Raw genomic sequence first — 26,720 nt, forward strand, 5'->3', positions numbered from 1 at the left:
GCATTTGAAGGGCTGTTACGGGAGAAGCAGTTTTGTCATCAAAAGAATATTGAATTTGAGTGATTTCCCACACCATTTTATTTAATTTGCTTCCCAGGTTTGTGATTTATTCTTTTCTTGTAAAAACCAGTAAGGGCTGCACACAGTTGCAGTTTTGTCATCAGAAGAATACAAGCAATTTTCAGTCACATACGCACACTTTATAATATTTAGTTTGCTTCATCCAGTTTGTGGTTCATTCTTTTCTCAGAAATCAGACAATCCAAGCTGCCTTTGCTCATGCTGACACTGACAGTAACAGCTGGTCAGTGTACACACATTTGCTTGCAATTACGCATTATGTAGGTTGTTGATTCCTTTTGGGGCTATTTTCGTATCAAGGATGTAACGCTGCATGTCGGCGATCCTGCATGACACACTTCACTGTATGATACAGTCGAACCTGTCTGTATCGCTCACCCAAGGGACTGACCAAAAGTGATCGTTATAGACTCAAGGTGTCGCTATGGAAAGGTGTACTATAAAAACAACATCACCAAGGCTCCTTTGGGGTTGTCGTTATACTTGTAGGCAGGTGGACGCTATTTAGAGGTGGTCGCAAGGGCAGGTTCGACTGTACACAAAATAGCCCCCCCCCCCTCCCTCCCCTGAGGCAGCCATAAAAACTTGTTACAAGTATAATGTGTCAAACTGGCATGATGAGCTAATTTTGTGTCCCTCATATATGCAATGCATTCATCCAGTATAGATTGGATCTTACTCATGGATAATGTGTCACGACTTACATTTTGTGCATACAATTTGATCGAATATTTGATGTCGTGATTGTTTCGTTTTGTAGGGGGGTCGCCACTCCAAAATGGCCACGATAGGAGAACAAGGGCCGGTGAGTGGTCACACGCTGGACAAGGTCACTAAGGCCAAGGTCACGCTGGAGAACTACTACACCAACCTCATCAACCAGAATGGCGAACGTGAATCCAGGTGAGCTGTCATGATTTAATAGTAAAAATTGAAATGTGATTCGGCAGTTAATAATGATATTCAGGCCGAACATAACTTGTGGAAAGTGGACCCTCCCGCCTCCCTTTGATAAGGCTTTTCAAAATTTCAGATAATCAAATCTTAATAGAGTTATTACTAGTTTTATCCAGCTCATTTTGGCTTTGTGTGTTTTGTAAATGTGATTCTTATCCCCCAAAAAGTAATTCCATTCGGTTTGACCTTTTTATTAAGAACAAGATGTATTCTTAATGTTATGGGAAAGTGTGCAGCAGATCAAATTGATTAGTGGAATCAAGACTGGTGCAACATTGGTCAGAATCAGATCACAGTTATTTTAGATACAGTAGCAGTAATTCATTGTGGTACTGTAACAGTAAATCTGCGAGTACAGCCTACAGTACAGTGAGGTGAAGAAATAGGTATCCCTATCAGGTGTAGTGTGTTACTAGGACCAAGACTAGTGCAACTGGGTCTTGACGGGCTCTTGTAAGCTGAGCTGATTGAAATCTATGCACTCAGAGCTGAGACAGATAGTCTGAGTGGTAACAGGGCCTACGTTTTTTGAGGGCATGAACAGTACCTAAGACCCCTGGAGAAAGAGATGAATAAGCTTATGTCTGTCTTAGTACAGTGATACCTGTGATGTGAGACCCCTCTGATGAGTTGACTGTATCCCAATAAAGGACATCAGGGCTGAGGTGCACGAAGCGAAAGTGGGAAAAACCCAAACGGGTGAGAGAAAAAACCCAAACGGGTGAGAGAAAAAAACCGCGGAAATCTCAATTGAATCCAATAGCCTGCATGCTGACTCCCACTCGGTTGGTAACTTTCTCATGCACCTCGGCCCTGTTGCCAGTCTTCTCACATTGAGGTTTTGTACTGTTTACAAACCTCATCAACTGGACTGAAAGAGTATAGGATTCAAATGACCTGGATCAATTGTTGGCATGAAACTTGAAAGAACGCTTGTTTCCTTCATGATGTGTCTGAAAAATGTATTGAGTGATCTTTGTGATTTGCCGAATTACTTGTCACATTTATAAACTTGTGGAGAGAAAAAAATCCTTTGTGATTGTAATCCTCAATACATTACTTGGAAACGGTAGACTTAGCTTTTTCAATATTTGATAGTGATCATCCTGTACAATACATGTACCAGGAAATTGTGTGGTCAAGTGTTTGGAACGCGATCTCTGCTTCAACAATTTATACTGTTTTCTTATTTTGTAGCCATTACAATCATGATATAGAGAGAGAGAGAGAGAGAGAGAGAGAGAGAGAGAGAGAGAGAGAGAGAGAGAGAGAGAGAGAGAGAGAGAGAGAGAGAGAGAGAGAGAGAAAGAGAGAGAGAGCGAGTACACACAGATCACATTAATACATTGACTTTCTGGCGCATTTAGAAAAAAATGAATAATTACGTAAAATATAAAAGAGAGCATTCAAAGTGCACACAAATATAGTCCATCCTGTTGTAAACTCGTGTATGGGAGTGTCCCAGGCCGTAACCAGTCACTGATCTCAGTTTCTTGCGTACAAGCTTTCAGTAGTTTTCACAACCGATAGAGAGAGAGAGATAGAGAGAGAGAGAGAGAGGGGGGGGGGGGGGGGGGCTTAGTACATGTACCTGGCGTTCGATCTGACCTACTTTTGCGGACCTTTAGCCTTGGCTTGAAATAATCGGTCGCACAGTAGATCATGTCACGAGATGTCAAGGGTTATGTTTTGAGTGCTTCATGCGAAAATGTAACATGTGTTTAACACTGAGACTTAAGAGTCAAGGAAGGAAACGAGGCATAGATGTAAACACTAATTATTTTTAGTTTTTTTTAAATGATAGATCTATACACAAGTCACAAGTAAAACCGCATAACAACTGAAAAAGCAAGAAGTATTATAGGTATGATGTTTGAACAAGCTTCATATTTTCAAGCCAAAGTTTTATATTAATGATCTTTTCAACCCCAGAATACTAAAGAGCAGTTGTTCGTTTGTTTTGTTTTTGGTTTGTTTGTTTGTTTGCTTTTAAAAAAACTGAAATGGAAACTTAGTTTTAAGAGTGTGTGTGGGTTTTTTAACCCATGGTTGACAATTGAGGGCCACTTCAGAAACTCACAACAGAAACAGAATTGTACAGTTTGTTTTTTCTTGTCTTGTTTACTGGGTTGAAAACGAGGTTAATTGTTGTGACATAAGCTTGACCAGAGTGAGGGTTTCCTTGACCAGAGTGAGGGTTTCCTTGACCAGAGTGAGGGTCTCTTCACGAATGTGTTGCTAAGATAAAATTATACCCACGTGTAGGGCGGGGATGTAGCTCAGTCGGTAGCGCGCTGGATTTGTATCCAGTTGGCCGCTGTCAGCGTGAGTTCGTCCCCACGTTCGGCGAGAGATTTATTTCTCAGAGTCAACTTTGTGTGCAGACTCTCCTCGGTGTCCGAACACCCCCGTGTGTACACGCAAGCACAAGACCAAGTGCGCACGAAAAAGATCCTGTAATCCATGTCAGAGTTCGGTGGGTTATAGAAACACGAAAATATCCAGCATGCTTCCTCCGAAAACGGCGTATGGCTGCCTGAATGGCGGGGTAAAGAACGGTCATACACGGTCATACGTGGGAGTTTCAGCCCACGAACGCAGGAAAAAAAAATACCACGTGAGGTGGAAAGAGTCAAGTGTTGTTCGTGTAAGTGGATCATTGTTGACCATGGTTGGTCACACCAGAAACGCACACCCAGAATAGAACTGTAGAGACGCGTGTATTCGCTTAATGACTCGCACGAGTTTACGGTACAGCAAGCTTCGGTAGATTCTGAACATAATGATTGATTATTCGCCTGCTGGACAGTTGATCGTTAAAAAAGTGTTACGCCTAATTGACCGTGGGGTTCATGTTCGCAGAACACTTGGTGGCTCCTCCTTTTGCACATTTTCAGAAGTTTGCTCCCTCGCTCTCACCCTCTCTGGACTTCGGTGTTACATAGCATTAAGATGTCCAGTGACACCCCCCCCCCCCCCGTCTCTCTCTCTCTCTCTCTCTCTCTCTCTCTCTCTCTCTCTCTCTCTCTCTCTCTCTCTCTCTCTCTCTCTCTCAAAGTGTTTCTCTATCACGCACGCACACACAAACACTCTCTCTCTCTCTCTCTCTCTCTCTCTCTCTCTCTCTCTCTCTCTCTCTCTCTCTCTCTCTCTCTCTCTCTCTCTCTCTCTCTCTCAAAACCCCATGAGTCAAATTACACTGAAAGGAGACGGTGGGGTAGAGGGTTGAACTACAAATAGTGTAAGAGGAGACATGTGCATGAATCATTGAATGGCAGAATTTTAATTAAAATATCAATTGTTTGTGCAGGTATCGAATCCTGGAGCGTAGTATGGATGATGAGGGCCTAACAAACGAACAGGTAAGGAACACTTCCTATTGAATGTCATGTATCAGTTTCATGACTTTGGTTGAATCTTTTGTTTGTGCAGTTATGTCGTGTCACGTTTTGTTGTGGAGTTGTTTTTGAATCTTTCAATTTACTGGAAACACGGACATTAGCCCTTTTGAGTGTGTTAGCTGACGCGTAGATATATGGGGGATTGATTTCGGTCAACCAATACGTGTACGACACACCTCATATTGTTTCTTAAAAGTTACAAGTCTGTGGTTGTTGAACCAGGAGGTGTGTGTGGACGAGAGGGGGTGGGGGTAGTGTGGAGGGGGAGAGATCCATCGGCTTGTCCAGCTTCTAGCAAAGAATCTTTTCTCTGTGTGTCTGTGTGTTTGCGCGCGCGCACGCGCGTGTGTTTGTGTATGCGTCTGTCTGTCTGTTTGAGTTCGTTGATAAGTGTCGTTCATACCCATTCCGTTCCAACGGTGGCATTGTGCTAGAAAGAGAAGTTTCTGACGAAGGACGACGTATCTTAATCTTGATAAGCGTACGTCAAACATACGAAGGAAACAACGGACCACACAGCATGATTAACTTAGAATGAAGGAAAGATGATTTCTGACTTGTAATATTAGGTATCATTGGTAGAGAAGTTGGGAACAAATGAATTACGCCAGAGGTTAGCGTTACACTTTTACCTGTTGAACGAGCCTAGCTATACCTGAGATCAAGCTACAGATCGAGAAGCAGAGCGAAGAGGGGGGAACGAAAACAATTAGTGCTATTTTCAGAAAGAACGATCGGAGTGCTTGCATCTCGCCAGAAGTAAATACACTAAAATAGCGCTGCACTGGAGCGTACTATGGTACAATCATCAGGGAGGATAGTACCGCCAAAACATGGGGAGTTCAGTTACCTCGTTTCTCCCGTATTACGCACTTATTGCACCGAAAGGTCTTTCGTAAGCGAGAAGGAAATCTTCAGCTTCCCTGACTTCAGCGAGAAGAGAAGTTTTCGCGTTTGTTTTAGTTGATTACATCACATGCGATGTCTTACCTGTCGCGGGTTACGTTGAAAATTGCCTTGAACAATAATCATTGATCTTCGTTTCTTGGTTGTGGCCATGTGTCTGTCTTATCGTCTGCCTATTTGTCTGCTTGCCCCTCTATCTTTGTCACAGTCAAATTAGCCATAACGCCATAAGTGTGTCTTCCGGTTGTTCTTCATTCATGCTGACAAGTTTTCTTTTAATTTTGTAGCACCACAACCAACCCCTATTTCACCAGTTCGTTATTTTGTCAATTTTCTTAGAGAGGCGAACCGTCCAGTTAACTCTTTCAATTCATTTGGATATCCCTGATGTGGAAAAGACAGTATAAACAATATACAAGAACGACATGTACACCGAAATAATACTGCCAGCGCATTGTTAACCAGCAAGGAAACAGTAAAAACAATGTATGAAATTAAATAAAAATTATGATAATGAAACTGGTTAACTGTGAGTTGACAGGGCTGTTCCTGTTCAGTGCATGCAGTCTCACATCAAAACCATTTTGCTGCAAAGTCTCCATCCAGTCATTCGTGTAGGCCAGAAAGCTTTTCGGGGTAGCTTTTAATTGCTTGTGTTGATTTTGCATGTGTGTTTGAATAGGAACCACTAGGGCGTAGCATGGAACACTTCAGAATATTCAATTCAATATTCCATAGTGATTAATCATCCCGCACTACGACAGGTTGGGATTTGTGTTGTTAAACTCACGCGTGCGGTGTCATCTTCGAAGTGACATGACTGCAAACTGAACCCGCCCAAGTACAGAGAAGGGACAATAATAAACGAATAGAACTAGACCATTATATGGCTTGCAGGAAGACGCGCATTGCAATGAACCTTGAAAGTGAATTACGTCAGTGTGGTCTGCGCGACGGCCGAAAGTCACAAAAGGGACTGTCGTTCCGTCTATTAAAGGCACAGTGCAGCTCACAGCCTTCGTTTTGCGTTTTTTTTGCAGCTGAGTGCATTTACCGTTCAAAAATCCTCCTATGGTAGTAAAAGTTAAAACAAACCCAAAACTACCCAACGACGACATCTGTGAAGCTCGACAGTTTCTTGATCACGCGAGTGCATACATTAACCTAGTTATTACGTGGTGTTTGGTCGGAGTTCGATTCAACTGAGTGATTCCGGCCTCCATTTTGTTTTACACAAACTCATGATGACGTCTGACATAGTTTGCTAGTGACGTGTCTTTTTGTGCATGATGTGGTGATGTACCTGATCTAAATTTAGATCCAAAAATAGGTCAAGACCAGCCGGGTCCGAGTACGAAATTAATTCGTAAAAAAATCGCAGTTCTTGACTCTTTGGGTGCAAGTCAATGAAACTTGGTAGTTCTTCTAACGGATAGCTGCCTGAGGTATGACTAAAAGCCCCAGGGGCTCCGTGCACCTGGATTTGACAAGTTCAGTACCTTTAACCCATAGCGTTTAGGAGTGTGCATAGAGGCATACCCTGCTGTTTATGATACGGGTTACGGAGGGGTATGGGGTATGATTCGAGTGGGGACGATTATGTCAATTGGCCGGATTTATTTTGCCGCGGCAGGTACAGCTAACAGCGGTATAAAACAACCTGTGTACTCACGGTTGAAATATAGAAATGTGTTGGAATATAGACTTTATTCATGCAGAATCAAAATGCATGCGTGATAATATCAGCTTGGGGTGCGTCTGCCTAAACACCATTAACAGACTTTTATGTGTATCCTTGTTTCCTTTAGCGAAATGCAATGAGGATGCGTTTCAAACTTTGAGGTAACGTGTCTTTTTTCGCAAGTGGGACGTCGAACGCTCGCGTACACGCACGCACGCACGCACGCGCGCGCGCACACACACACACACACGTGCGCGAACACTATTGCTCTTTCTCTCTCTCCCTCTCTCTCTCTCTCTCTCTCTCTCTCGGGAGATGGAGGGATGAGAGGTATATTTATAGAGACGTAAGTCACGACAGACACGGAATAATCCATCACACTGATTGCATACTCATATATTATATATTTAGTCGCGGTCACTTGCAAGTATCGTGCACATGTGCAATTGACAGGGCGCGGATGAAGAAATGAGTAATTCCGCGCGCGAGATTGAGATTATTTGTTGCAATCAATGTATAATTTCTTGCACGTAACGTAGAGGCTTTGGAACACATGGGGTTTCGTGAATAAATTTGTTGCCTTGCCGTGCCTTGGTAGTTTCAAAGGGGGGGGAAAAAGTCTCATTGTTAATATTATCAAAGCAGTTGACGATGTTTCCAGCCTGCAAGGGGATATTTGGAAACAAGTCACATTTCCTGAAGTGAGGGAACAAGAGGCGACGTTAAAGAATCAAAACGCTGTGTGGGCGAACAGCACGCGTTGAACCGGAAAATCATTGGTGTGATATATTATATATGACTTCGACCAGTTGTATAAATTCATATTTAGCACAGCTTGGGGTGTCGATATTTATAGATTTAAATTTGTGTGTGCTGTTTTATTGTTGTATGGCGTGTTCGTAGGACTATTTAGGGATTTGTCAACACGAAGAGAACATTTTGTCCTAACCCTTTTACTCTCTCTCTCTCTGTCTCTGTCTGTCTCTCTCTCTCTCTCTCTCTCTCTCTCTCTCTCTCTCTCTCTCTCTCGCTGTGTGTCTCTCTCTCTCCCTCTCTCTCTCTCTCTCTCTCGCTGTGTGTCTCTCTCTCTCTCGCTCTCTCTCTCTCTCTCTCTCTCTCTCTCTCTCTCTCTCTCTCTCTCTCTCTCTCTCTCAACACACACGCACACACTCACAAACACACACACTCACGCGAACGAGCTCAAAACGCACGGTTGTTCGCTGCGTGCTCCTTTCTGCGCAGCTAGCTAGGCAAGGCATATTCACAGCGCACGTGAGCTGAAGTCGGCAAGAAATAGAAACATTCGATCAGCAATATATCTGGCCACGCTCAATCAACGCTGACGACAAAAGGCGCTAGTGAACTAATTCAATTAATTAGTTTTCTATTCCCCAACGTACTTCTTGTGTGCTTATTTCCCTGACACAGTAGGCTAACCCGATTTTGTGGCGTAGAGCACCGTTTCGCTGTGGACGGATGAGCCTCGGGCTCGTGTTTCACTGTGATAACTGATAGTGTATACATGTACGACACGTACAACGTATCACCTTTTGATCAATTAATCTACCTTTTGCGGTGGCTTTCATCCAGTCGCGTGGACCATCTCTGTCAACCTTTCCCTGCGTGTTTTAACCGAAAATGTCTCGGGTGTAAAATGGAAGGGATGGTGTACTTTCCTTTCTGTTTTATTAGTTTGTCGTCGGAGGAGATAGTATCGAATGTTGTATTTTGTTTTCCTTGTCCTCTTTCTTGTCCCCAACAGAGCGGAACGAAGTGATTCGGGTGTTGCCTCGTCCAGAAATAGTCTTGTGCTGGTTTTATGGGCGCTATTACTCGTACTTTTAATGTTTTGATGTTGTTTAGTTATTCCCAGCCAAAACAAGGAAGCTTATTTTTAACTGGCCATCATGGGAGAAGCTTTGTTCTGCGCGGAAGGCGTAAAAATAAGGGGAGGGGAAATATATTAGTCACATTGATTAAGTAGCGGGGCTTTTTTTTATGAGTGTATCAGCACTACATTGTATATATATATATATATATATATCTCCCTGTCAAGTACGCAAGCAAGCACGCACACAAACACACACACACGCACACACACATGCGCGCGCACACTCTCTCTTTCGCTCCCCTCTCTCTCTCTCTCTCTCTCTCTCTCTCTCTCTCTCTCTCTCTCTCTCTCTCTCTCTCTTTTCTTTTTTTTCTCTTTCTTTTGCACCTGTTTAGTGCAATGGTCTGCAATGTTAACTTTTTATTCACACCCCTTCATAAGGACCAAGGAGCAATGGCCTAATGAATAAACTATCTGCGGGGAACTGCCACGATTAGAGAAGATCAATAAATATCCTTTATGCATGGATTTAAAAAAAAGTTTCATAGACCAACCTTTCTAGATTTTACTCTCTCATCTTTTTACGTTTGAGGGGATTCAAAACCTGATATGTCGTAGAAATCAGTTTGACGTTGTTCAACAAGGCATATAAGACGTCTGACCTTTTCTCTCAAGGACTTTCTGTGCTATCTTGAGCGTTCTCGAAGAGCAAATAACACTAGAAGTTTGAGGCGAACGACCTATGTGTAGACCTGTAGATCGTAGCAGTAACCTCCGTTAGATCTTGGTTTTTACTGAGTTATGAAATGACATGGCTTCCACGATTCACCGTCATGCTCAAGCCTGGAAATCTACATGCTCCTTATGGGAAGAATTCCTCCTTATTAGCCTCTTTTGGTATTCTGTTTAGGTATTGAAAATAGACAAAACTCAGTGTTGCTTTTGAAGATATTGACAATTTTGTCTTGTGTGAACTACTGCATTTCCTTTTTTTAATCCAGGGTAAGAATATCTGGACAAATCTGTCGGTATACATGTGTCAGATGATGGCGTTGGAAGCCATACTGTTTTCCTTTTCGGCCATTTCCCATTCTCATGTCTACATACTAGCTATGATTAGCTATCTGTGTATCTTTTTTGTTCTCCATTTTCTGAAAAATATTTACACCCTAAAAAATATATAATAGTAATGTTCCTTTTAGATCGTCGCCATGCCGAGAGGAAAGCTGGTTCAATACTTACGAAGTAAACGTATCCCATGTAAATGATGTGGGGATCTCTGAATAATTTTAGTAATAGCAGCGTTGTATGTGTTTACAGGCTTTGTGAGTACTACCATGCAATATGTCAGACACTGTCATACTGTGACTATGATGACGGCATTCGCGGTTGATCTCTTTGTCCGTTCGTTGGTGTCGTGTGACAGTTATGTAAATGAGCATGTCCTTTTTGAGGTTTGTTGGACGTCCAAGTCCCCTGTCTGTTTCTGTTGGCCATCTCTCTTTGTGTCTCTGTCTCCTTCTCTACTTTTCTCTCTGGCCCCCCCCCCCCCTCTCTCTCTCTCTCTCTCTCTCTCTCTCTCTCTCTGCTTCTCTCTCTCTCTCTCTCTCTGCTTCTCTCTCTCTCTCTCTCTCTGCTTCTCTCTCTCTCTGCCTCTCTCTCTCTGCTTCTCTCTCTCTCTCTCTGTGCCTCTCTCTCTCTGTGCCTCTCTCTCTCTCTCTCTCTCTCTCTCTCTCTCTCTCTCTCTCCCCCCCCCCCCCCCCCCCCCCCCGTCGCGATATAACCTTGAATGGTTGAAAACGACGTTAAACACCAAATAAAGAAAGAAAGAAATTCTCTCTCTTTTTGTGTTTGCTCGAGCTTTCATCTTCAGATTCTGCCGAGTTCCACTTTTCATTTTAATTAACTTCATTCTGACAGGCAGCATGCATTTTGCTGTTTCCTTTTTTTTCTCTTTTCATTGCTGATGTTTCCCTCCTGTCAAATCAGAACCTCTTTGAATCCTCAAGCCCGAAAGTCTGTCGTTGTCTTTTCGCTTTTCTTCTTCTTGTTCCGCCTTCTTTGTTGATGTGTGCTTCGTTGTTCCCATGTAAGTTAATTCCGTACCCCTTTTTCAAGGGGGCAGGTTCTTGCAGTCTTATTCTGCTGACACATCGGATTTCTTGGACTTCTTGCTTTGTGGGGTTGTATTATTGATGAGGTTCGGTCCCTCGATTCTTGGAGTTGGGCTCGTGTGCACCAAAGTTTCCATGTACTGCCTCACTAACCTTTGGCGTCGTTTTCTGTAAAAAATAAAAAAAAAATTAAAAAAAGGAAAAGAAAAGGATTAGAATTCAACAGCAACAACAACGAAACCAATACGATCCGAGAGAAAAAGGATCGTTTCAAGTTCTATAATTTGTTTTGTTGGCATTTTCAAAGGTCTTCTTTTTGAAGTTGGGAATTGTCTGTCTGTCCGTCTCTTTCTTTCTCTGTCTACGACTCTCTCTCTCTCTCTCTCTCTCTCTCTCTCTCTCTCTCTCTCTCTCTCTCTCTCTCTCTCTCTCTCTCTCTCTCTCTCTCTCTCTCTCTCTCTCTCTCTCTCTCTCTCTCTCTCTCTCTCTCTCTCTCAATCTCTCTCTCTCTCATCGTTAGCATAACTTGCTTGGTGCAACGACCTAAAATGGTGCATATTTGCTTTGAGGCATAGCCTGGTATCACTTCATTCCATGTCGTGTAACATGATATCCAACCAACCGTAGTAGATTAGCAGTGGCAACATATCTTTGATGGAAAAATGCAATTTGTCGCGGAATCGATTTTGCTCGTTGACATTTCCTTGACCTGTAAAGATGTTATTAATGCACGTGCTTTGTTCTCATTCCTGACCCAGAACGTATGGTGTGTGTGTGTGTGTGTGTGTGTGTGTGTGTGTGTGTGTGTGTGTGTGTGTGTGTGTGTTTGAGGTTGAGGTTGAGAGAGAGAAACCGACAGACGAACATACACAAAGGCAGATGGACAGGCAGACAGATAAAGGCTCCATGTCTAAATTCGCTGTCCAACCCCAACAAAAACAAACAACTTCTTCTTCATGCAAACTTCACTTCACATCAACACCCTATAAAGTTCACAGAGTCCCATGCCTATGTTCATCCTGACATCATGTGATCGGTGACCTTCTGTATGCTCATCAAGCGCGCGGAAGAAGATCGCCCCGGAAAGGAATAGTTAGTTAGTTAGCTGTTGCTTTTCGGATCCAGCGGACCATAATAGGCCAAATCAGGACCCCCACAAAGGAATGAAGACTAGTTATGACCTAATCAGTCGGTGTGGTAATCTGTCGGTAAAAGCTCCTGACCCTAGATTAGTACAGTGCTGCGGGCAATGTGTGAAGTAACGCTGAAAGTAAGGTATAATCCTTCGCTTACGAAGATATATATATATATATATATATAATAATGTTGCTCATCGCTAGTCTTGTCATGCATGCCGATTTGATTTGGCCTTCTAGCCGTGTTTGTCCAGCGTGAAGGTTAACCCATCTGAATTACAACGTTGGAAACCGTTAAATGAAGTAACGCTGACATCAAGGTATAATCCCTCGCTTCCGAATATATGTTAAGCTAGTCTTGTCATGTGTGACGATTTGAATGGGCCTTTAAGCCGTTTTTGTCCAGCGTGAAGGTTAATCCATCTGGATTACGACGCTCGAAACCGTTATCATTGTCAACACCTTCACTAATAATCAGGTTTTAGGACAACGTGTTTCTTGAAATACGTTTGACTCGGAGTTTGGTCGAAATGATGGATTGTTCGCTCCTGTTATACAAGATTTTGGCCCAAAAATCAATCTAATAATCAGTTGGTGTTGTTGCTCGGAGGTACCGTGAGGCAGAACATAGGTTAACTAATTATGCGCAACTTTTTATAAAAACGGTTATATCGCAGTTTCGTTTTTTTACTTTTTATGAAAACTACATCATTTTTTGCCCTCTCTTTATGTCTTTCATCTTAGAGCAAATATTTATCGGTGCAAACATACTCAGTCCATCAATCGTTTGCCTGATCGATGAATCCATCAACCATTCAGTCAATCAGTCTTTCAATCAGTCAGTCTATCAGTCAGTCTATCAGTCAGTCAATCAGTCAGTCAATCAGTCAGTCAGCCAGTCAGTATATTATTCAGTCAGCCAGTACGAACCTATGTATGCAAGTTATTACCGTATGAAGAAAACTAGTTCTCGGTCCACTAAGCCTTCAGGAATGAGGAAGTCTCTTTCACGTTTAAAATCAATAATTCAGGACAAATCAAAGTTGTTGAGCAGTGCACTTGAATTTCCATCCTTGTGTATTCTGACCGACCAACGGTTCAACGTCAGGGCAACCGCCGTGCATGTCGCGTTGCTATTACGCCATTTGCTGATTGATTATGCAAAAGAAGTGCACCTGACAGGCTACTGTCGTGGCTGATCCATCAGTAACTCACGCGTTGCTTATAATCGCTCATACAGTGTTCTAGATGATCGAACGTGTAGCAAAGACCTGTACGTGTACGTGTAGATATTGTGTCACTCGTGACTCACTTTTTTCTCCAATGTTCCACATACGGTGTTTTGCTCCCACCAAGACTGCAGATCTTGGCAAACGCGTGACGTAAAAACTGGATTTGATGACGTTACCCGTACACGTTCCCGTACACGTCCTGAAAAGTGCTGATCTAGATCTTGCTAATTATTGCATGTTTGTCAATCTCGGGTAGCCCGATTGCACTTGCATACATGCGCAGATTTAATTGCCGTAAAGAGAAACTTTACTTTTTGAAACAATTTAAAACTGTTTAGGTAGGAGGAGAAATTCTGTATTGGACCATTGACGAGTGGTATGACAGATAGAGAAATTCCAAGTATATAGTATACATTTGACGGTTATAAATTTGATTTCGTTTGGACGTTGAAATAGTGTATATACGCTGTTCGAAAACGTCAAGCCAGGATATACTATATATATATATATGTTTGAACCATACATCCAGCATGGTAATGATAATAAACACAGCATAAAAACGCGGCCACCAGCTCAACACACTAACAGCGGCACGAAGGGGAGTGGGCAAACAACACGACACGAATGACACGAACACCAAACAACAGAAAGAACAAGCAAAAACGGAACAAAAATTACAACATAAACTGGAAACAATACACATACTATTCTTGTGGGTCTTTCGCTTGGAGATGGTTCCAGTACCGATTATTGTACAGAATTCTGCCAACAGAACGGTTTCTATTTTTGCGAAAAATTGTGGATACGTCACTGTGTACATTTTGCGGTAGAAATGAAGAAACCCTTATACATATGTTTTGGGAGTGTGATAAAGTACAGACTTTTTGGATAGAATTTGTAAATTGGTTAAAGGCGAACTGCACCCATTGTGACAATTTAAACGTTTCTAAAGAACTGGTTCTTTTTGGAGTTGTGAACAATGTAGTCACTGATAAAGTTTTTGATGTGCTAGTAATGTGTGCCAAACACCACGCATATATCTCCAAAATGAACAAAAAGATCCCTCATTTTCAAACATTTAGTATATAGTAGAAATCTTAAGCAAAGATTTATTTGTGAAAAGTGTAACGCAGTTATGAATAATACATTAGATACATTTTACAAAGATTGGCGCTTGTATATGCATGTTTTGATGTAACCCTTAGGTTACTTTTTGTACATACTTTTGATAGTGCGGCCACCAAGCACTGACAACCCCCCCTACCCACCCACCCCATGTGTGTTGTAATTGTCCAAGTGGTTTTTTTCTGTTTTATGTTTTTGTCCCCTTGTTTAGGTGATGTCCTGTAATGTACAACATATGCATGTAAAAAAACAAAAAAAACTCCACAAAAAGAGAATAAAAAAAAAAAATATATATATATATATATATATATGTTTATTCATTAGGTGTTTTTCCCAGTAGAGGGCTGTAGTTTCACATTGAGAACGGGAGAGCAATTGCAGAGTACGAAGTACTGCTTACATTTTCCTCTTATTGAGTCACTTGAGAAAAAGTGACTCTATGTAATCGGTCAGTGTTAGTCTGTCCGGCCGGCCGTCCGGCCGTCCGTAGACACCACCTTAACGTTGGACTTTTCTCGGAAACTATCAAAGCGATCGGGCTCATATTTTGTTTAGTCGTGACCTCCAATGACCTCTACACTTTAACGATGGTTTCGTTGACCTTTGACCTTTTTCAAGGTCACAGGTCAGCGTCAAAGGAAAAATTAGACATTTTATATCTTTGACAAAGTTCATCGGATGTGATTGAAACTTTGTAGGATTATTCTTTACATCAAAGTATTTACATCTGTAGCCTTTTACGAACGTTATCAGAAAAACAAGGGAGATAACTAGCCTTTTCTGTTCGGCAACACACAACTTAACGTTGGACTTTTCTCGGAAACTATAAAAGTGACCGGGCTCAAATTTTATGTGAACGTGACTCATTGTGTTGTGAATAGCAATTTCTTCCTGTCCATCTGATGCCTCATATAATATTCAGAACTGCGAAAGTGACTCGATCGAGCGTTTGCTCTTCTTGTTTTTGATTTGTTTGACAGCTTTGAATTCTAGAGAGTTATATTTCTATCTTGGCATGTATCGCGTATTTTAAAAGCAAGAGTGAACACGCGCATACAGGCAGGCACGCACGAACACACGCGCGCGCGCACACACACACCCACGCGCGCGCACACACACACACACACACACACACACACACACCATTAAAAGGCCCGAGGCAATCCACACAAATGCATATATAAAAGGAAATAATAGACACGTTTGTTTGCGCCTTGCTAATCACATACACTTACTGACGACAATTTAACACCACCACAGGGGGCCAGATCGTTGTTTTGCACTCTGCACATTTCCCCATAGTCATGGCTGTATGTTCCTGCTTTGTGAAGTCATTAAATTCATATTCATCAACATAATCTCATGGTGTAAGGGAGGGGGGGGGGGGGGAGTAGATTCCTCGCTCCCGTGATTTTCTATGCCGATTGTTTCCCCATTGAAAAGCGAAAATTTGGTGGTGGGTTTCGATGAAAAAATGTCATGCGTTGAGGAAAATGCGACGACCTAGCTTTTCATGAACTTTTTTTTGTTCGGTGTTCGGTAGGTGGTTCGTGACAGGTGTTTTTCCCGCCGAACCCGTTTGTTTATTATGTTGAAGAAAATAATGTTGTTGTGCTATCGGGAAAAAGAAACGCCCCGGCGTGATGAGAGGGGGGTGGTGGAAAGGAAGGGGCCTGAACTTGTCTTGGCCTTTTCCCGTATTTTACAGTTTGTATTTTTATTCCACAAACAAAAACAGTTGAGCTCTAATTTAACTTTTCAGGACACTATTGGCCAGTGGCTGTTACGTGGTCCTTGACCACCGGGCCGTCAAACGACAGCATTTGTAAGGTCAAAACGTGGAGAAGAAAAGAATAGAAAAATACAGCAGTCGCAGCACATGAGTTGCATGAACATTTATAGTAACATTTCGGGGAAGAAAATCTCAGTAATTTTTTTTTTAACTTAAACTCTTTGGATAATCTGTTATTCCTATGTTTTAAGCACGTGGATCTTTTTACGCGGCGCATTTTCCCAGACCAAATAGTAAGTGAATAAATTAAACGCGCTGTATTCGCCCTTTGTCATTTGAGGTACTCTGCCCCCTCCCCCGTCCCCTCCTTGCCAACGACTCAAGTTTCAGTCCTCTTGTGACATGAGTACCAGGTACATGAATTACACAACATGACAGTTTGGAGGGGTACCGAGACTTTGTACCGTGTTTTGTTATCTTTTCATCAAAAAGACGACAACAACTTTGATGTCTCCATGTCCCCATTTGCATATTCTGTAGAAAGTCGACACCCAAACGTTCACGATTATGCTGCGATCTGAATGTGAAACCCTTTCCATTGAGTGTTTTATTGGTGCGACATGTTCTTGCTTTGCCGGTTTGGACGCGGAAGTTGTTTGGTATTTTCGAGGACGTGAAGCGTCGAATACCCGCTGGCTCGGTTATTAGATGAACATTCTTTCTCAATATATTATGCACTCTAATCTTGCTCCAAACATCTACCGCGACTGTGTACTGTCATCGATACTGCTCTTGGACAGCGTATACAGTCGAATCTGCCTTAACGACGACCTCCCGATTACGACCACTTGCCCACAAAGACCACACCAAACGGTCCCCGACTAGTCTTTTTTGCAATACAAATCACCTTTCCACAGCGACCACCTGTTCATAACGACCACTTTTGGTCTGTCCTTTGGGTGGTCGTTATAGACAGGTTCAACTGTATTTGAATGGCGCAATTCTCTCTGTCTACCTTCAATCCGACACCTTATTTGAGCCAGCAGACCGGAAGGATACACTGTGACCGTGATTGTTCTTTATTGCAAGAAATGTGACCGTCGTCATCAGAGTGATTCACGCAGTGAAGCATGATCATTTTAGCCGTTGATGTAATTTCTGTACGAATCGACGGAGATCAGCAAGCTGAAATCGAACCTTTTAGATTGTTTCATCATGGTCGAACTTTGTTTGGCTTTCAAAGTGCTCGATGCTACCATCCTTGATATTTGGGTAATCGAATAAGAGACACCATTTCGACGAAGTTGGACCCCACACCCACTCCCCGACCCCCAGTATCTCTCTGTCTGTCTGTCTGTCTCTCTCTGTCTCTCTCTGTCTCTCTCTGTCTCTCTGTCTCTGTCTCTGTCTCTCTCTCTCTCTCTCTCTCTCTCTCTCTCTCTCTCTCTCTCTCTCCATCTCCAATTGTATTGAATTCTGGATTTTCCACTGTATGATTTGTTCTCGCCGTGTCCGGGACATTTTGCTTGCCTTGTCCATGACCTAAGTCTAACGAAGTATGCTGGTACAGTTAGCAGTACATAGGCTGGTGTTATTCGTACCGTTCTCAAATACGACTGAAAACAATGTACACTTTACATCTTTTGGACAGAATAAAAAATCTACTTGTGTGTGTAAGGAAGTCAAGCCAAAAGCACCCAACCGGACACAAAAACAAAGGGACCCATTGGCCGTTTTATGCAATAGTGATCATAAAACGCCTTAATACGATGTACACGCCACAACATCTTTCGAACAGAATAGAAATCGAGTTATTTGTGTAAGGAAGTTAAACCAAGAACTCTTAACCGGATCTTACGCAGGGACATACTGGCTGCTTTTGTCGGTAGTGTAATGTACAACTGACGGTCGAATACATTGTACACCGTACATCATCTTTTATCAAAACAAAAATCAAGTTCGTTGCGAAGCACTCCCCATACAGACAACACAGAAGGACGCATGGGCTGCTTTTGTCGACGCTGTACGCAGAACAGCTGAATGTAATGAACGTACACGTTACAATGCCTTTTGAACAGAACAGGAATCGACTTTGTTGCGTAAGGAAAAGAACATGCGGCCTCGGATGAATGCAGATGCATCGCTTGTGGTTTAAGAAAGAAAGCATGATCCATTCAGACCTGCAGCGACATTAGTATGGCGCAAGAATAATAATTTTGTTTTTTGAAGCAACTTCCTTGTTACCGTGTATAAACTGGGGTTTCCCCACAACGGGACAGATTGGAAGGAATATTGTCCGCCTGCGACAGTGCTTCCCTTAGCAAAACCGCCGGTAAAATAATACATGTAGTTCGAAAGAGCGTACTGTAAAACTCGAAAAGTCTCTGTTTTGAGGCGCTTGAATTGTGTCCCTTAGTCTGTAGGGGGGGGGGGGGGGGGGAGGGGGGGGGAGCTCTTTGGGTTTATGGTGTTCTGTACTACAGACACATTAGTTTTCAACTGTCATTTCCTCTAGTTTCAAGGCACGTTTCCAATCCTTATGTTAGTATACTTTAAAATCTTAAAGTTTCAAAACACGTGTGCGATTGTTTCCAAGTCGAAATAGTGGTTTCTGATTTCCGTAAAGACTCTGCGGGCATTACAACATAAACTAGTCGATAATGAAGCCAAAGCAGTGGCAAGGCTGTTAAAGGGCTTCGTTTACGTTAGCTTTTGTTGTTGTTGTTGTTGTTGTTGTTGTTGTTGTTGTTGTTGTTGTTGTTGTTGTTGTTGTTGTTGTTGTTGTTGTTGTTGTTGCTTTGGTTGTTGTTGTTGTTATTGCTTTGGTTGTTGTTGTTGTTGTGATGAACTGCTTTGAATGAGCGAGTTCAGCGCTGATGTGGTTATGTATTTTCTTTCAAAATGTTGATTATCGTATTGGTTGCAGTTTTGTCTGCAGCACCGGAGTACGATGCTTGGCTACTATTATCATTATTTTTTTCCGTGTTGATGAAAGCCCATAAAAAGCTGTCTGACTGTGTGGTCACGTTTTCTTAGTTGTGCCAGGAACGCAAAGCAACCAAATCCTGCATTTATAGAAATCGATTAATTTACAAAAGCAAAGAACACACGATGCGAAGTCAACAACGTTTACTTGCTGGCAACAAAAAAAATCAAGATTAGAAGACACAGATTTTTGAAGGTTTTGACTGGGCAACAGGCGAAGGAGAACAAATCCTCATTCAAACAACAAACTGAAAAGGCCGTCAAGACGGTCTGGCTGAAAACAGATTTAAGTGTTGAACTGGGAACTGTTTAAGCGTGTGTGGATGTCTTCTCGGTGTTGTAATGGTCTTCTACGTCTGATTGTGTTGGCAAAAAGCCCGCAGTATATCGATTTGAAAGAACGACATTCGCAGCCAACTGTGTGGTTTTACGGGAAAGCGAGGAGGTGGGGTGGTCACAGGTTTGTTTGATTGTTTGTTTTATTTTATCTTAACATTTGGATTGCTTAAAAATAATGTACTGTTCTCATTTTCTGAGGGTGGGCTGGGTTGGAAGCACAGTATGACAGCCTTTAGTTGTTGTCTTCGTTGTTGTTGTTGTTGTTGTTGTTGTTGTTGTTGTTGTTGGCCCCCGACCCTCTTCTCTCTGTGATAATGTTCTTGCCTTTTACATTATGTTTTCCTCCATGATTATTTGCTGAATTGTTGGAATTCAAGGCTTTTTTCTGCCGTCTCAAAATTTGTTGTTTTTCCCGAGCCCCTTTGACTCAAGGGGGAGAAAATGCGCGCAAAAACGATGATGTGAGCAATTAATACATCTATACACTTATCCGATTGTAATCTTCAAATACCTTCTGTAGAGTTTTCTGCAGTCATCTGGTTAGGAAGGGACTCTTTTTCCTCTAGCCAACCCGTGACGTTTTCCTCAAAACGGTTGTGACTGTAACGTATTGTTGCCTTTTTGATATAACAAATATCAAAATATCTGTGACTGTAACGTATGGTTTTGTCAATAAGGCATAAAAAAAAAATAGGTGTGGTTATGGTAACCCGACCTACCCTATTTTTGGGGGCCGACCCTATAACTTTTTATTACATTTGTCAAAAAAATACAAAAAAACCAAGTAAACGAGTGCAGAAAACGCAATGAAAGCGAAAGCGCCCGAGTCGCACACTTATTTCCCTGTCAAGTAGGTTTAATTTGTACACATTAGAAAAAAAAAGTTAAAAAAAAAAGTGATTGCCTACCTTCCTACCCTATTTTTTTTTGGCTATGTTACCGTAACCACACCTATTATTTTTTTGGCCTAACAAACGTTCCAACAACTTACCTTTCTTGTTTTTTTAAAACTGATGGCTTTTTGGGGGTACGGGAAGCAAAGTGAAGCTGAGAGTGGGTACAGCTGCCGTGTCGCTCACTGTTGGCTTTACGACGTACACCACGTGCGCTTGACACATAACACAAAGACGTAAAAGTAATGAGCGTGCGATGTAGACTGTTGCTGGTGTTTGCTGACCCGTTGTTGCAGCTAGGATGTTGAAATAAGACAAAGATGGATAATGATTGTGGGTTTTTTTTTGTATGGGGAAGTGATGGCCATTTTCTGGTATAAAGTCTTGGGCTTGGCAATACATAAACTGATAAAGGAATCTGGAAGCCCAGTTGGTAGAGGAGTGGGGTCTAGGGTCACAGGTTCGAATCCAGATCGGGAGGGACAAGGGTCAGCTTTGTGTGCAGACTCAGAAACGGTATCCATGTCCCATCTCCCATGACACCGCTATGGCACGTGAAAGACTTCAGTCGTTCTGGCAGAAGTGCAGGTGGCCGGTTACACCCGAACACGCACACACATAAGTAGCGCAAATCTTGTTGAAGCTAGCGTTCCGCTGGAATGAAGCAATCCGAATATCCCAGCTCTGGGATTGTAAAGTTATAAAAATAAGATAAACCTGCTGTGTCCGTGTCCACTTGTTGGTCGACATGACCGAGAGAGAGAGTCTTGCTTTCCTGTCTTGCTTTGGTCGATGGCAGTATTATTCTTGAACTATTAGTTGGATAGGTTTTGAGAATGCTGTTGAAGCCAGATATGTTTACGTGCCTATTAAGCTTAATATTCGGAAGAGGAATGATTCAGCTGAAGCGTTAAGTTAGCTTGGGATGTCTTTAAGATTTAGAGACATTGATCGCATTTCCAACGCGATGCGTGCCCATATTCCTTATGTGTTACGATGTATTTCATTCCCAAGCAAAACACTATGCAGGGTACAACAACAACAAAAACACCGGTATAAATGCGTCAGATTATTATTCTTTGCGAACTTGTTATTCCAGATTATGCCGTGTGAATGGTGACTTCGTAATCCAACTCCCCGTCTTTTTCATGTCTCCTGTGGTTTCAAGTCCGGGGTGACTATTGTTCAATGCTGTTCTTTGTGTCCGCCCTCAAAGTGACAGTGGAAGAAAGAGGAAAGATCTGCGAGGAATTCACGAGTGTCCAATTAGTACCACCAGCATGGGTACTCCAGATTCTTCTGATGATGTATGTACAGAAATAGAGTGGTCTGTCACTTGAACGCTTGTACTCTGCTGGTAGACCCAGGTGTTCCGTTTCTGTCCACGTATGATTTCCGAGTAAACATGTCAATATTTTCAAAAGGGAAGTCTTACGTATGTCAATATTCAGTGTCAGTGTGTTACATCTTGAAAAGGTCTTTTGGCCAATTATCGTGCCAGCCACAGACACTTTTTTCCAGACATTGTTGGGTTCATTCTGCCTTTCAAAACATTAACTCCTTTCTGATGATTGAAAAGGCTTCAAGCAGGGGGATCGATATCTTGACTTCCAAGTCGTAGCAGACGTTAGATTTTCCTGTTTCCATCCTTTATTTTCAAAGTTTGAGTACCGATATTTGACCGGCGATTTGTCAAAAAGGAGACTGCCCTTCGTGTGGCGTACATTGGCTTTGTAATGTTAATGTGCTTGCACGCGAGTATTTTACTGGTTGTCGTAAGAGAGGAGGCTGCACAAAATGTTACAAGAGGCTAGGGGGTTTTCGTCACCGAACGTCAGCTTTCTAGGGATGAACTTGCTGACGGCTGACGTTCAAATGAACCTGGACGTCAGGCTGCCATCACGAAGTCATGTTTTCTTTTTTCCTGACCGTTGGCTTTGTGGCGGTGAATGGTTTTCTGATAACCGTTGACAGTAATCAAGACGACAGAAGGCTGTCACATCTCTCTCTCTCTCTCTCTCTCTCTCTCTCTTGGCTTGTGTTTCACCCCAATGAAAGGGACTGCAGGCCAAGATCATTAAATTGACCTCGCCAACCCCCCACCCAACCCACCTCCCATGAACTGTGTGACGGTGTATTACCTTCAGATGACCATCGACTGGACAGTGGGCGGGGGGAGGTTGGACAGCGGCAGTCGGGGACCTGTCGTGTCCATTTGTCCAGCTGTCACGGCCAGACGGGTGTAATGGTCCTTCTGTCACCTCCTGTCCTGATCTGCCCAGTCAGGCTCTCCCCACTTGACCCCCCTTCAGTCGTAGGTGCCCGTTAACGCTGGCCTTCAAACAACATGTGGCGGTATGGGTGCTCTCAGGTTTTGTTTGTGGACAAACTCCAGTCTGACTTTTGGACAAGTGTGTTTTCATGTTCAGACTAAATGGGAGCTGAGAAGGCTACAGAACAATAATAATGATAACGATGACAATAATGTATTCAACCTTCACATATAATGGCTATGCAGCTTGTTCGCTGAACTGCTGACCTTGCAAATTATGTTTGCGTCACATTTTGGTAAAAGATCGGCATTTGTGACTGCCTGGGTTTGTGTTCTCCTGCATGTTATGGTCATTATGACGAAGAAAGAAGTTCGGACAGAGGGAGCAAAGAGGGAGATAGGTCGGACAGTTATCAGTCCGGGATGATGACTTGTTACCATTGTCAGCACCGTAATCCGTGGATTTCTTGGTCTGGTGGCGGGAAAGAATAGTCTCAGCATCATTAAGTTCTGATTCCTCATTATGTTGACGTCGTCGTTTAATCACGTGGAGACCGGTACCTTTTTTGTCGTCCGCCCATTAAGGTTATTTTCTCGGAGGACAAACGTTTAAACGATACGTTTATCCGTTCCACATCTCTCTTCAGTTCACGGTCGATAAACTGAACAAAAAGGATCGCCGCAATGGGCTCGTTACTATACAACTGTATTGGCGAGTGGCGGCTCATTCATTTCTTTTCGACAACGCATTTGATTTCTGAATGTACACACTGATAAAGCCACTGTGACTTGCTTGGTCGAGCGTCATACCCGTACAGGTCCTGCTTGTGTCCGATTTGAAAACGTTCATTCGTGTTAATTGGTCATGACATACCTATTTACTCTGGGGGAAGTGTCCATTCTCGCATTTGCTTTTTTGGTTGTTCACCGCCTGTAAATGGGAGGAACGGAGAATAGGGACGGTTTGACGAATACACGTATCGCTATAAAGGACTATTAAAAAACTGTTAATTTTGTTTGAAAGGTTTATTGACCTCTGGGACAAGACAAGCGCGTGCTTTTAAAACACACACAAGCACGCACGAATGCACACACACACGCACGCACGCACACGCACACACACACACACACACACACCACACACACACACACACACACATACTGTCACACTGGCAAAAACGCACACGCACACACACACACACACACACACACTCGCGGGATTCATTTACACTGGGAGGCTTGGGTCCACAAACGCGCATGTACCTTCTCCGTGTCTTTGCCCTTTGCTTTGTCCCTTTTACCACCCCAACACCTTCCTAGCTCCTCCGAGTCAACACTTCTCCCCCCTCCCTACATCCCTTCTACCCTACCCTCTCTCTCTCTCTCTCTCTCTCTCTCTCTCTCTCTCTCTCTCTCTCTCTCTCTCTCTCTCTTTCTTTCAGAGCCTGCCTGTTTCTCTGTTTTCCTCACTTTCAACTGTGTTCTTTTTCTGTAATTCTGACCACCCCACGAAACTTTCACTCCCAGTTTTAATCAGTCCAGATACAGTGGAACCCCCATTTTAAGACCTCCAAACATCTGAGAAAATCAGGTCTTAAAAAGGAGGGAGTCTTAACATAGGGGTAATTTTACAGAGGTTATGAACAGAAAGCCTGAGAAAACAGGGTCTTAAAAAGGAGGGAGTCTTAAATTGGGGGGTCTTAAAAGGGGGGTTCCACTGTAGCAGACGCTGGCCAACGCGCCCACCACAAAACCATGGACACAGGATAACAGTGATGAAACCAGTCAATATCCGTAGACGTCAGACGGCGATCAGGGTTGTTGGCTGATCGGTCGTACCGCCGCACCGCATCACACAATAGTGTGAGACACCGTTCACACGTTACACAGGGGTTTTCGTTACCAGCAAGCTGTGACGGTGTATATTTTATACCCAGCAGTTTCGATCACGGTTCTGGTTTTTTTTTTATCTGTTGCACCGCACCACACCCAGTGATGTTGACATGATTATTTTCTTTGGAAAATTTGCAGAATGGTCTCGAAAATTTTATAGTTTTGAGTAGTGTATGGCAGTACTTTACTAGTGAATCTTTCATGTTTGTTTGTTGTTGTTTTTTTGTTGTTTTTATTCTTCCTGATATTAGATTGTCAGCAGTCGACATGTTTCGAATTCTCCTTGCAGCCTTTGACACCCTTCATGGAAAGTTCGGCAGTGCTGCCAATACGACAGCAAAGTCTTCAGCTATTTGAATTAGGTTTCGGCGTTTCGCCGCCTGTCGTCGTCAAAGGACATCGCACCACAAAACCGTGCACACGCCGTTAACACTGTTTACCGGTTTTCCGTACCCAAGGATTTGTAACTCTGTACTTCTTACGGCAGCAGCAGCAACTGTTTAGGAAACCCGGTATAATTATTTAATGTCAAAAGTGATTATTTACTCCGTATGACGTAGCCAGCAACAGATGGTATACAATCCGATGTAACGAGGGGCTGGATACCTGGCATATAACCACGTCATGTCCCAAATAGACGCTAGTTCTGGGGACAGAAATATTAAGTTAGCATACCATAGCATAGGGCTGGATACGGAATCCGGCGTACCGCGTCAACACTGTTTTTACCACTCAACACCATACCGTGCGGGCTGTCCGTATCAGGTGTCAGAATAATCATTTTTAACGTGTTGTAACGCTGAGAACAATCGTTTGGTATGGCTGGCGTGGTATTGTGGATGTGGCAGTGAAAAGAGACACCCGCCCTTCTTTCAACGGACCCCTCTTTCTGGCGGAAACCATCCAGCCCCTGATCGGCCAAGACAGTGGTTGCATTGACAGTTACTCAGTAGCCCCTAATCAGATGCAGACGAATACGGACCACTGACATTGACAGGCGTACGCTTGAAATTAGCGTCGTACTTTTGTCCCCCCCCCCCCCTCTTCCACACGGTTACGCTTACACACCCGTCTTCCAAAAGCACCACAACTGTGTTAGGTAAAAGGCATTTTTTAATCACTGAACGCGCTCAAACTGGATCCAAATTACTTACAATTCACATTCGTATGGTAATCGAATGTACGCTGTTCCTTTCACCTGTTTATTTGCTTTCTCTCTTGGATTACACATTTCTATCGGCCAAAAAATGTTTGACCGTTGCCCTAACCGACCACACAAGATGAAACTTATCTCTGTCAGATTGTTGTTGTCCAAACACCGCTCCACGGTCCGAATATTGCAAGGTGTGCAGAATACCTGAGTTGATTACTGACTGGTCTAATGAGGAGAGGTGAGAATATTCGGCGAGGCATATATATGCGTGCGTGTGCTAATCAATAGTGCATTGCTATAGCAGTTGCATAGGTGGCAGCGACTTGTATTATTGTTTTTGCCTCACTGTTGTGGAGACGGGTCTCGTAAACATTGGGGCATGAGGCATGGGGCATGGGGCATCTTTTGTGTGTGTTCACATCGGGCGTAAGTATAAGGGTACGGTTGATTATGGGGGAAAGTGCTGTGGCCGTGTTTGGGTATTGATTATGCAACCTCTCTCTCTACCTCTCTCTCTCTCTCTCTCTCTCTCTCTCTCTCTCTCTCTCTCTCTCTCTCTCTCTCTCTCTCTCTCTCTCTCTCTCTCTCTCTCACAAATTGTGTACACGGAGACAGGAGCATACGCAAGTGCGCACAAGTAACAGTAACGTACGCACAGGCAAACACACGTTTGCGCGTGTTGCATGCACGTACACCCACACACATAATTTATCTTGTTACACCCCCGGTATAGGGGTGTGTATAGGATTCGGTCGATGTGTTTGTTTGTTTGTGTGTTTGTGTTCGCATATAGATCTCAAGAATGAACGGACCGATCGTCACCAAACTTGGTGAACAGGTTCTATACATTCCTGAGACGGTCCTTACAAAAATTGGGACCAGTCAAACACACGGTTAGGGAGTTATTGGTGGATTAAGATTCTACAAGGACTTATAGAGGGACATATTAATGGTCAAAGGGAAATAACCTTCTCAGTTGGTGGCAGTGA

At 43.0% G+C, this 26,720-nt stretch overlaps 1 protein-coding gene across 1 annotated transcript in view; it reads left to right on the top strand.

The window, feature by feature from the left end:
* The window catches only part of LOC138971472 (serine/threonine-protein kinase 38-like), a 68,714-nt gene that overhangs the window by 3,827 nt on the left and 38,167 nt on the right, over window positions 1-26,720 (top strand). The window contains exons 2-3 of the mRNA XM_070344209.1: window positions 842-984; window positions 4,349-4,400. Coding sequence (XP_070200310.1) covers window positions 860-984; window positions 4,349-4,400 — 177 coding nt within the window. The 5' untranslated portion in view covers window positions 842-859. The remainder of the gene's footprint in view (window positions 1-841; window positions 985-4,348; window positions 4,401-26,720) is intronic.

This window comes from Littorina saxatilis, linkage group LG7 (genome assembly GCF_037325665.1).
Source record: "Littorina saxatilis isolate snail1 linkage group LG7, US_GU_Lsax_2.0, whole genome shotgun sequence".
Classification (NCBI taxonomy): Eukaryota; Metazoa; Mollusca; class Gastropoda; order Littorinimorpha; family Littorinidae; genus Littorina; species Littorina saxatilis.